Source organism: Sebastes fasciatus, chromosome 23, assembly GCF_043250625.1.
Source record: "Sebastes fasciatus isolate fSebFas1 chromosome 23, fSebFas1.pri, whole genome shotgun sequence".
Lineage (NCBI taxonomy): Eukaryota > Metazoa > Chordata > Actinopteri > Perciformes > Sebastidae > Sebastes > Sebastes fasciatus.
Genome location: NC_133817.1, coordinates 6529714 through 6542094, shown reverse-complemented (window position 1 = coordinate 6542094; position 12381 = coordinate 6529714). Strand labels below are relative to the sequence as shown.

Below are 12381 nucleotides of genomic sequence, written 5' to 3'. Positions count from 1 at the left end.
ATATACATATATATACAGTATATATTAAAATATATTTGTTACATTTTATCAAGTAATTAATAGCTACATTTTTTAAAAATTATTTCCATAGTGATAAAGTAGAATAAACACAAGAACTCCCATCATTGTACAGGGATAATGTTATTGAGCCACTGACGTCGCAGTTCAGAGTCACCATAGGGGCGTTAATTCATATTCAGTTACGTGGAAACATGAATTGGGTGTATGTTTGGTGTAGTAAGCGGTGCAACAGGTTAAGTTTCATTCTCAAAACAGCAACATCTCATCCACACGTCTCTCCTGCTCTGAAGGTAACTTCTACAATATTCAGGTTTGCATGAATATTTGGGGGATACATATTTTGTTGTGCTTCAAGTGTAAATGCCTAATATTAATAGTTTGTATTAAAACAGCAAAATTACTGATGTTTTCGGACTACTTAAAGCTCCTAATGTGGACGATTATCATCACTTTTTAGCCTATATGTAGTAGGGGAGACCGGGGTAGGTTGGCACACAGCTATTTTCTTGTCCTTTGAAGGTCACAGAAACAAAAAAATGGAAAATGTTTTGCTATCTTGACCTGCACTCATCTACTATGTTAAAACATCTGGAAGTCACTAACTTTTTTTTTGGTGAAGGTAATATTTCAGTTTTAAGTAAAACAAAAAGTGGACTAAACGTAGGCTATTATAAAGTAATTTCGTCACAAAGTTGGGTCAAATGTGGAGCAGGGTTGGTTGGCACACTGATTTGTGGGTTGGTTGGCGCTATGTCTATTCATGTAAATTTCAGTGTATATTTTGTTGGGGTATTTTGAGAGTTTAAAAACAATTTTGAAAGATGAAAAACAATATTTATATTATTTGTTATTAATTATTATTATTTTGAATGGTCAATGAAAAAGTAATTAGACACACTTCATCGTTGTGATGGTAAACACAAGGGAGATCTGTAATGATGTTATCAATAAAAAGTCCTGTTTCCACATTGAGTTGAAACTTGATGATTGTTTCGCTAATACGGAAATGTATGTACAACACTCAGAGTACTAAAGATGGTCTCCACAGCAGTTATATTGATTTTTTTTTTAATAGAAATAAATGTTGTGAGAAAATATTATGTGAAGAGACGAACGGGATCTCAATTTTATTTCTCAAACTGATCAAAACTGGCAATCCAGTTCATCAGGTTACCCTCCTGTAACACCTCCCGTATGCTCTATAAACACATATTTGCTTTGTGTACAGTTTGAAGTCTATTTGTATTGTCAATATTTTTTTTCTCCAGTGAAGCAGTTACATTTCCACTCCATTGCAATGGCTGACGACAGACTTCCAAGCTTTAAGGTATTGAAATAACATATGCAAATGTGCTGTTTGGTTTGTAGAATGCATCATGCCATTATGATTTTCAGAGCACCTACCCTCAGTAGCTGCTCCAGCTGCAGCATCTTGGTGACTCCTCGGCTTCCTGACACCTAAAAATCCCCCCTGTTGCTCCACATAAAAGATACTCCAGCACTGCTTCTAGTCCTCATGTTGCCTCGAGCGGCACTGAGAGGCCTCGAGAGCCACACTCATCCAACATTCTTACTGTGACAATAAACACATGAGAAACTAATGCGATGGATATATTAAAGCTAGCTCTTTAAACAGAATAACGTCCGTATTGTCTGCATTTTGTTTTAAGGGGAAACCAGTGTCCACTCCTGTCCTCCTCTTCCTCCTGGTGCAGCCTGCTCAGCAGAATCCACTTTCCCAGCTCACGCTAAGTAGCTGGGGCTTTGCTTGTTTTCTGACCCTGAATGCATGAGCGGCAGAGACAGCAGGCTCAGGTGAAGATTAGGGTGGACATGTGCAGACGGACACAAGACGCACAAGGATGAATGTTGGCATTGGTTTTGGAGAATGTAGATAAACATTTGCAAGAGAAGACTTTAACTTTTTGAAAAAGGAACATTAAATACAGCATTTGATGTGACACTGAAAAGAAACGATAAGAAAAAATCATTTACAGTTGAAAAAGTGGAATACTACTGTGGTCGCCCGCCACTTTCCAGTACTGTAATCTTGGATTACGGTGCGGACAACATTCTGCACCAGGAGGGAGGGGATAAAGAGTCAGTCTAATCCCAGTGGAACAGATAAGTAACTGAATAGCAGACCAGAAAAACGTCTTTAAAAGAAGGATCGGATAACTAATAAAGGTAGTACGGTGACATAATGGACGCAGACACTGGACTCCAAACCCCCTCAATGCTAATAGGATGCTACTCTATTCTGTCTCTAACCATGACCTTTGACCTCTAAATTGTGTAGTGGAGAAAGACAGCTTCACTGCAGATATATACTTAAAGTAGTACCCAGTTTTTGTCTCATTGATGTTTCTGTGTCACTGGTGTCTGGTTTTACAGCAGTCTGGTCACTGAGAGGTGAACTGTGGCTCATCTTTGAATCAGTCTGTTACACAGCGACCCCTGCTGGCCGATTGCAAAACTTTGACAGGCAACACGTTGAATGTGTATTTCTCTACCAAGTCCTTGAGTGACAAACTGTGCACGGAGAGTCATACCACACCAGTCCCCATGAAGATGCACATTTTGATGTGATGTTTGTCGTCCAATAGTGCGTCGAAATCAAGTGGGAAAAAAGGGAGATGATGAATAACAATTAGTGTTCCCTTATGCTTTGCACATTTCTGATTTTGATTAATTATAATCTGTGGAGAAGTAAAGATAGTTGAGTGTTTCTGTATTTCAAGAATGGAGAACTCAGGGGGTCGACCTCAAAGTTACGTGTGCACATTTTCCTTTAATGTCTCTATTTCCTCTGCTGTTCTGTTCTGTAACCAGGCAGCTGACCTGGTTATCGAGCTGTCCTCCACTCTAAAGATCAAACCGGACGAGGTTCCCTTCGGGACCGTCACATGCTGACCATAGAGTGGAGTAAGAGCGAGGGCTGGCAGGCTCCGCATATCAAACCCTTTGGGAACCTGTCACTCCACCCGGCCAGTTCGTCACTACACTACGGCATACAGGTGACACGGCTGACCAGGAGGAAAACTTTAGCCTTACTTTTTATACCTATCCTGAGCTAAAATGGATTTGAAATGTCTTCTAATGTTGCATTCGAGGAGACATGACTTGACTGAGTACAAGGAGTTTAGTCAGGATAGGGAGTAAGAAATAAAAGTCTGGATGAGAGTTTCAGCATATTCAAAACACAAAAAGATCTAACTAGTAAAGTAAATATGAAGGTGAGCAACTTGCACAATATATTTAAAGAAGACCTATAATGCTTTTGTGTTATTTCCCTTTCTTTTAGTGTGTTATATAGTGAACATAATAGGTCCTCTTTAAAACATAATATCACACTGCACCATTTATTTTACAGCTTCCTAATCATTTCCTAGTTTCCTAGTGTAGCTGAGTTTATAAATAGTTGTTGATTTTTGGAGGAATTTCCTTGAAAGAACTCCATATAAATACAATTTGAAATATAAAATTGACCATGTAACTGAAAAATTAGATATTGATAAACAGAATGATTACAAAAAATGTCTTTTCTCTCCTCGCCAGCTGTTTGAAGGGTTCAAGGTGTACCGCGGGGATGACAACCAACTGCGTCTCTTCAGACCGATGCTCAACATGAACCGCATGTCCAACTCTGCCAAGAGAGCTTGTCTGCCGGTAAGATGGATGTAATGGAGGAATGAAAGGTTCTCCCACTCATCCTCCACTCTCCTCATCTTTCTCTTTCTCCACCTCCCTCCCTCCTCCAGGCTTTCGACCAGTCAGAGCTTCTGGAGTGCATCAGGCGACTATTAGAGATCGACCAGAGCTGGATTCCTCACTCAAAGTCGCTCGATCTGTACATCAGGCCAACGTTTATTGGCACTGGGGTAAGGAGGATAGCGACGGGCTGCAATAACATGTGGAGGCAGACGGTTTATTCTTTTTAATTAAATACATTTCTATGTGTTTTTGTGTCCATGGTAGCACTATCTGGGTATAAAGAAGCCTGTCAATGCCTTGCTGTATGTGATCTTGACTCAAATGGGCACTTACTTCAAGTTTGGTTCAGAGGGCATGTCCTTGTGGGCCGACCCAAAGTACACGCGTGCCTGGAAAGGAGGAACTGGAAACCACAAGTTGGGCGGGTGGGTAGGTGCATACTGTATGCATTTTTTGTTATTTGTTTTTATTCACCAATAATCAATCAATGCACTCAACTGTGGTTGTTTAAGGTGCAGAACAATCAAGGTTTTAACAGTTCTGCCCCAATGCAAACATCAACTATTCCTGTGTTCGCTCAGTCTTTCAATGAATTCAAATATAGAAAAAACGTTGCTGCTTTGGATTTCTGCAGGAACTACGGATGCTCTTTGGCCGCCCAGTACGAAGCAGAGGATTATGGGTGTCTGCAGGTGCTGTGGCTGTACGGAGAGGACCACCAGATCACTGAGGCAGGCACCATGAACCTGTTCCTGCGCTGGATCAATGAGGATGGAGGTTAGTAGCAGCACTATCAGGACCCCACTTGGCCAATCACAGGCTGTTTTGTTGCACTGTAGGTGAAGGACTAAAAAAGGCGTGGGTGGTTCAACTTCCACATGCACCACAGATGCAAACAATGTTCACACTCATGGTGAGGTTATGTAATGTGCTTTGGATACATAGACTATATAAAGACGGACGATGCGTCTCCTCTTCCTCCCACTGTACAGAAGTGAAGCCAAAATATCCCGGATCAGTGACCAGTGATCAGGCGGTGGAGTTGCAGCCGAACCAATCTAATTTATTTAACGTGTACTTTGACTTTTTAGTTTAACTCTAACATGGAGGGGGTGGGAATTTATGACCTATACTGCAGCCAGCCACCAGGGGGCGATCGAGATGTTTTGGCTTCACTTTTAGAGAGCTGTCATGTCGTCCATCTTAATATACAGTCTATGTTTGGATACAAAACGTTTTGCAGATTTGACCTCTACTGGCAGAACAGTGCATTACAACATGATTGCAATACAGCATCTCCAGTAACCACGTTTTTTTCCAGCTTGCCTTAAAATTTCGGTGATTCTAGTTAAGGTTTTATTTTGTTCTTAATTTATTGTTTTTTTTCAGAGGAAGAACTTGCAACTCCATCTCTGGACGGCCTCATACTCCCAGGTGTATCCCGACAGAGCATCCTGGACCTAGCCAGGAAATGGGTGAGAAAGACAAAAACCATAAAGGTCAATATGCACGGATAAATATTCCAAATTAGTCATCACATTTCCCCTTGTCCCTCCGCTCTCTTCTGTGCCCAGGGTGAGTTTAAGGTGACAGAGCGCCACCTGACCATGAGCCAGCTGTGCTCGGCTCTGAAGCAGCAGCGGGTCAAGCAGATATTTGGCTGCGGTACCGCCAGCTTGATCTGTCCCATTGGAAGCATTGTTTACCAGGGAGAGGTAAGAGACAGCAGCAGGCAAACTGAAGACATTGCCTGTATTTAATCCTGTCGAATTTGACCATTGCAGATTTAAAGTCCCAATGTGTTCTCCTTAGTTTCTATAACAAATAAACCATACAGTAAAATTGGAAAATGTTTTCTTCAAACATTCTTTTTCATGTAATCTTAAAATGAACACAGAAATCAACTACAGAGTGTACACTATATAGTTTATATTACATTCGTATTAATATGTATGCTTTAAAAGGAATAGTTCAACATTTGGAGAAGTGCTTTCATTTGCTTTCTTGTCGAGCGTAAGATGAGAAGATCAATACCACTCTTGCGACAGCTACAGATACTAGATCAGATTTGACAGATTACCAACCCTAGCTTTAAAGGAAGTTGGACTTTTAGTTCAGTTACACTGTAAAAATGATATGCTGTCTTTATTAGATTACATTTTTCATATGAAAAAAGCTAATTTTAATAAAAACTAGTTATATGTGAATAGTTTTAAAACTTTTCGAGGCTTAGTGCTTCGAAGACTGAGGCTCTGGGTCTCTTGTGACCGCATGTGGACAGTTTCATCTTAAGAAGGTTGTCAGAACCCTGCGGCTTCTTGTTTTAATATCATAATATGTTTACTTAATATGCTCTATGTTCTCGTGATCTAGAGGTCGATTCACACAGCCGATTAAATTATTAAAATTGTGTGTTTTAGAACTTGCACATCCCCTGTCAGGATGCACAGTTGACTTCACGGATAGTAAAGGAACTCAAGGATATACAGGTTGGTGGATGCACAGACACACACACACACACACAGCGATGCATGCTTGTATGCACATATACAGACACACACACATCCCACAGATGGTTCCATTACATGTAGCTCAGTAACAGCTGGTGGAACATCTGTGTTCTTTACACCCTTGTCACCCTCAGGACTCTATTTTTATGTAGTAATAGGTTACTTTGAATTAAGCATTCAGTGATGTGATTGGATGGGAACATTTTGGAACAGCATCCTACAAAATAAAAGGTGGAAGTGTGTGCCAGCAGTTTTGGTGCTAAATAACAATGCCGAGAACATTAATACTTCTCTGCCTTGTTAGTGCTCACATATTTACCAAGCAAAAAAAGTTAAATGAATATGTTGACTCATTAAATTGAAAATATGGTCGATGAAAGGCAAGACCTTACAATATTCCCTCCAAATATTAACTTATCTTGCATCCCCATAATTGCATTAATGGGCTGTTATCTTAGTGGTTATTATGTAACTCAATGAGATCAAAGTGTTAAGTTGTCCTTTCTTTAAGAAAACCCCCATTGGTCCTCATTGTACACCCACTGCATGCATTATCTTGCCTGCAAGTACATAATAAGTGAAATATCTTATTAGGTAATGACTAATGACTTGGTAATATTGTACAAACACGCCACCTCTACAGTCTATGCAGCGCTACAGGTTTAAACAGATTCATAATGTTCTTTGCTGAAGGCTTAATTAGTGTTAATGAGCATGTTATGTATCGCCGACTTTCTGTTATTGTGCTGTATAATGAGGCTATTATTAGTAGGGGGTATGATGAGCTCAAATGCTAGCCTTTTTTTCTCACTGGCACTTGGAAAGGCCCGGTTGAGATCACTATCAGATTAAAAGGTCTCGGTACAGCGTACACCGAATCTTTCTGCTCTAATCACATGCAGTTTGGTGCAAGACACAGTCAAGTCAGCACACTGACACACTGACAGCTGTTGTTGCCTGTTGAGCTTGAGTTTGCCATGTAATGATTGAACCACAATGCAAAGAAAAACTAGTTAGGTTTAGGCAACAAAACTGATTGGTTAGGTTTAGTAAAAAAAACATCATGGTTTGGCCTAAAATTACGTAAAATCATGTGCAGGAAAACCGCGGTCTCCTGGGGGAAAGTCCAGTGTTTGTTTACTAGTGTTATTACAAATACTCATGGGGCAGAAATAAAGGTCAGCGTGTCCTTGCTTAGTTGTTTTGATGACAAGCTGATGATTATGAATTATAAACGTTGTCTGGATTTGCACTGGATGCCCTGCAGGCTCACACGTCTAAATGATACGAGCAGATAGTGGCCTTTGGGTTTCATTCTTGAATCTTCCTAAACGTCCTCTGAACACTTTGATTAGTTGACGTTGCTTATCTCTTCAACTAGTGACTTTTGTCCTCTTTTCTTTTGCTTTGTCTCTCTCTCTCTGTTGCTCTGTTTACTTTCTGCGCTGCATCCGAGTTCTTGTTGCTTTTGTCTTTCTGGTCAGACGATTAGCATATCTGCTCTCTCCATCGTCCAGGCCTCGTGTGCATGCACGATGCGTGTTATGAATGCGTTAACCACATCTTCATATGCGATAACATCTTCCTTCGTCGACGGTGCTTCAGAAGGCGGGAGAGAGAGAGAGAGACGGTTGCCGGCCTAATGGTGGAGTATGGAGAGTCGGAGATAGGGGCAAGACAAACTCCTGAATTCTCTCATTAAGCTTGCTGTAATTGCACAAACCCAATTATTGCCTCAGCTTTTTGTGATCTTCAAAGCCAAGATGCTGCAAATGAAGCCTCGAACAAGTGGAAGTGGAGGAGGAGGAGGAAGATTTGGGGGGTGGGAGGGGGGAATGGGCGGCAGCGAAGCTTAATGAACAATAAAATCGACAAAACGCTGGAAAATGCCGCGCTCCTTCCGCAGCGCCGTTAAATCTGTTGACATTTCATTTGGAGGGAAGCAGCGCGGTGTTATCCCCCCCGCACACACTCCTCCTCCTCCTCCCGCCGCCCCGCTTGAAGACAACATTGTGCAACAAACAAACGAGTGGTCTGAGGCAGCAGATGAAAGATGGGTTTACTAAGTCGCCCTGCTGTTCCTCTTTCAAGTTAATTAGAAATCACATTCTTTTGTTTCCCCTTCGCAGGCGCTTATTTACTTTCTCACTTCGACCATTAGAACAAATTTGCAACATGAGACACAAATAATTGGATTTGTCTCCGCGGCTGTCACGGATTGGGGAACATTTTGTTTTGATTTTTATTATAGTTCCTTTGCTCTGTTGTGTTGTGTTCTGTCGGTGGCTGAGTTTGCAGATTCGCTCACGGATATTTGATTTCATTTTTTGATTTGTGTTTTGCTCGCAATTAAGCGGCGGCAGCGGCGGGCGAGAGAAGTTTAGTGATTAGCGACTTTTGTTACTGCTCGGGCCCCCGGAGAACTCTCTTGTAACCTTTTGACCTTTGTTCTCTTACAGTATGGACGCACGCCCAGCGACTGGACCATGCCGGTGGTGGATCAGTGAAGCCTGGAACACACACATGCACAATGACCAGTGTGTGACTACTGTGCATGTACTTTAATAAGAGAACAATCTATAACAGTGCAATATTTGTAGTTTAACTGCAATATGCTGGAGTGTGTCTTTCCACTTTACCCCCTTTTAAGCTTTAATTAATGACAAACACACAACTGTCCAAAATAATTAACAAAAGTGGGCTAATGTCTCATGCAATACTGCACAATAATTTACAGTAAACCAGCCACCGTGACTTATTCTGCTGCGTTCCAACCAACATTCAGGATACCGCTGTGGCTGGGAATGAACATATATATACTGTATATATATATACATATAGATATATGTAACATATATTCCATATCACTTTTGTAAGAGTTGCAAAGCATCTACAAGATTTAACTAATTTACCTACTTCATATATAATCTTCATATGAGTATGGCATGAAAACATTCATTTAAAAAATGTCTCAAAGTTTTGCACTAAACTACAGATTAGAAACGGAGCTCCCATATGAACACTGTAATGTTTTATGATGATTAATTTATAATGTATTTTACCCTGAAATTAAATTAAAAAAATAAACTTTCCCAGAAGACCAAGAACCTTTTTTGGAACTAAACTTACATTTGGACTCGGAGGAACCAGAGTTAAAGTTCCTCCCAGTGGTCTGAAAGGTGAAGCCAATGTGGAAGCGCCTTAAACTTGCATTCTTTCTAACAGCCAGCAGGGGGCGACTCAAAAAGAAGTCTGATTATATAGAAGTCTATGAGAAAATGAGCCTACTTATCTCTTGATTTATTACCTCAGTAAACATTGTAAACATGAGTTTATGGTCTCAATCTCTAGTTTCAAATCTTCTTCAATACAGCATGATGTTCATTTAGTAAATTATGGTCCCATTTAGAGTCAAATAGACCATAAAGCAGGGGATGCCCTTTCACAGTGTGTTTTCACTTCATGAAGGTTAGTTGTAACATTTTGGTTGCCTTAAAAATGTCTTATTCAGAGTTTGGTTGTACTTAGCTTCACCCTCTTGTGTCACTTCTGGTTGCAAAATGCCGAACTCAAGGCTTCAAATCGGCAGTCCACAAACCAATGGGTGACATATTGGTGACTATGTTCACTTCTTATAAACATTTTCAAATAAAAAATGACTTTCTCCCATTAATTTAATGTCCTCATGAAGGTCCTTGTTGACCGAAACGTTGACTAATAAAGCAGAGAAAAGTGTGTGCGGGAGCAAGTAATTTTTTATTTGAAAAAGTACATATTGGAGGGGATCTACTCCCAGCACCACAAACAATTTTGAGAATGTGCATGTTTTCCTCTCCTTGAACACTTCTTATATACAGTCTATGGTTCCTGCATGATAGTTCCAGGTGCAATAAAAGTCCCTACTCAGAGTGTCGTACGCTCCAAAGGGTTCAAGACCTTTAGGGGCGAGCCAGAGTCACAATCCTTAATGATGCTGAGGAGTGCAAGTGTTTTCCTGCCACCCTACACACACACACACACACACACACACACACACACACACACACACTTATAGAGAACCTGGAACAGGACCAAAGCCATCAGCATAATGGAGTCATAACAGAAAGCCATCAAACCGGAGAGCCCTTGGCTGTTTGGCTCTGCACACAAGTGTGCACGCACACACACATGCACATGCAACATAATTCAAGATGCACTGTACTAGTTTAAAAATGAAAACTCAGGAGGTAAACTGTGTCCACTACTAAATTCATGCCTCATTAACTGAGGTCTTGTCTGTATGTCTGCTTCTGTTTGGATGCACATGTGTGTGTGTGTGTGTGTGTGAGAGTGTGTGTGTGTGTGTGTAAGGTGGTGCCCAGTTGCGTGCTGGATGATTTTTGGCTCTTTGTCAAGACAGCTCATTTTGGCACCAGCTCTTTCCTTGTGTGCAGTGGCACAGCTGGTGTAGAGCACACACACACACACACACACACACACACACACACACACACACACACACACACACACACACACACACACACACACACACACACACACACATAAAACACATAGGCCTACTTCAAAATGCCAAACACCATCTAGCCTGCTTAATCTAGGCCACTGCTGACATTACTAAAGCACGTATCTCACGTATCTTTTCCTTTCCACTGTTTGCTTTTTCCTCGCAATTAAACGCTCACGGCAGTCTGTTTAATGATCATTAGCTATAAATTAAGCTCTTTGCTCCATTATTCGCCCACAGGGATCATTACCATGACATCTTATCTAATCTAAATGACATCTAGACAGGTGAGGACATGTTGCGGGATTGTTTGAGGGCACGTTGGACGTCAGCTCTACTGAAGCCATTCCAGGATACGTGAGTTGCTATTTCACATTTACGTACTTTTGATAAATGTTGATCGGGCAAGTTGCTTTTGAGGCTCTGAGGCAATAATTTGTAAAGGTGTTAAAGTAACTCTGATGGTGTGAAGTGATGGAGACGCTGGCATTGAGCTGATTTAAAGTGGCAGTAGGCAGTATATTTTTGGCATCATTGGGCAAAAATTCCATAATAACCTTTCAGCATATTGTAATTCAAATGTTCTGAGAGAAAACTAGACTTCTGCACCTCCTCATGGCTCTGTTTTCAGGCTTTAATAAATCTAGCCCGTGACGGGAGACTTTGACCAATCACAGGTCATTTCATTGAGAGAGCGTTCCTATTGGCTGTGCTCCGGTCATGTGACCGGAACTTGGCGTTCCTTCAACAGATTTCACAAACTTTCTCATTTTTACAGCTAAACTGTGCACTATAAGATGATTCTGGAAACATTTGAGGAGAGAAATAGGCATTAACGTAACATAACATTGGTTCATATTTGATCAGCGCTGCCTACTTTGACCGTTTGGTCGGAGTTTGCGAGTGATTGACAGCTGGCTCTCATAGACGGCAGACCTCAGATCAGCTCTTACTGCTTGTTTTCCTCCAGTCTGTGAAATCTTGCAGATGCCGTTAGGAGCACCAGAGGACACAGAGGAACATGATTTTTTTCAGGTTACCTGTTTCATGCGCTACTGTCAGGATATAGCGACCGTTTTATAAAAATAACTTTTTTTAATCATATTTGTTCCAATCTCGTCTACTTCAGCTTTAACAGTCAGAGGTTACACTCCCATCTGTCTTTGGCACATTTGCCATAGTAGTGATATTATATTGGATTGAATTCTTTGGTATTATTCACCCCCATACATTCAAGATATTGGTTTATATCATAGACTGTATATAAAGATGGACGTGACAGCTCCACAAAAGTGAAGCCAAAACATCTCAATTGCCCCCTGCAACCTAAAGAAGTTCTAGTTTTATTGCCTAAACCTAAAGAAGCCTTTTTGTTTGTGTTCAAAACTTGGCATTTCATTCAGTTTTATGTGTTAGAATGTGTTTCTTTTAAGTTTCACTTACACTTTTACAACGTAGTAGGTGTAGTAGGCCCCTAATGACCCACATCTATGGTGCTTATAGCGACTGAAAACGCCTATTTAATGGCCTGATAACAGTCGAATAGGGTGTATTTTTTCACAGATTATCTGTCTCATGCACTACTGTCTGGATATAGTGACAGTTTGAGCAAATATGACAAAGTTGTTTTCA

General features: G+C 40.8%; 1 protein-coding gene across 1 annotated transcript; it reads left to right on the top strand.

The window, feature by feature from the left end:
* Positions 1-40: 40 nt before the first annotated feature.
* Positions 41-9331, top strand: bcat1 (branched chain amino-acid transaminase 1, cytosolic). The gene is given in 13 exon segments (XM_074626344.1): positions 41-311; positions 1290-1348; positions 2854-2920; positions 2923-3038; positions 3580-3690; positions 3783-3902; positions 4000-4160; positions 4370-4512; positions 5125-5210; positions 5310-5450; positions 6156-6224; positions 7763-7917; positions 8705-9331. Coding segments are annotated over 11 exon segments (1170 nt in total). The 5' UTR covers positions 41-311; positions 1290-1318; the 3' UTR covers positions 7889-7917; positions 8705-9331.
* The last annotated feature ends 3050 nt before the right edge of the window (positions 9332-12381 follow it).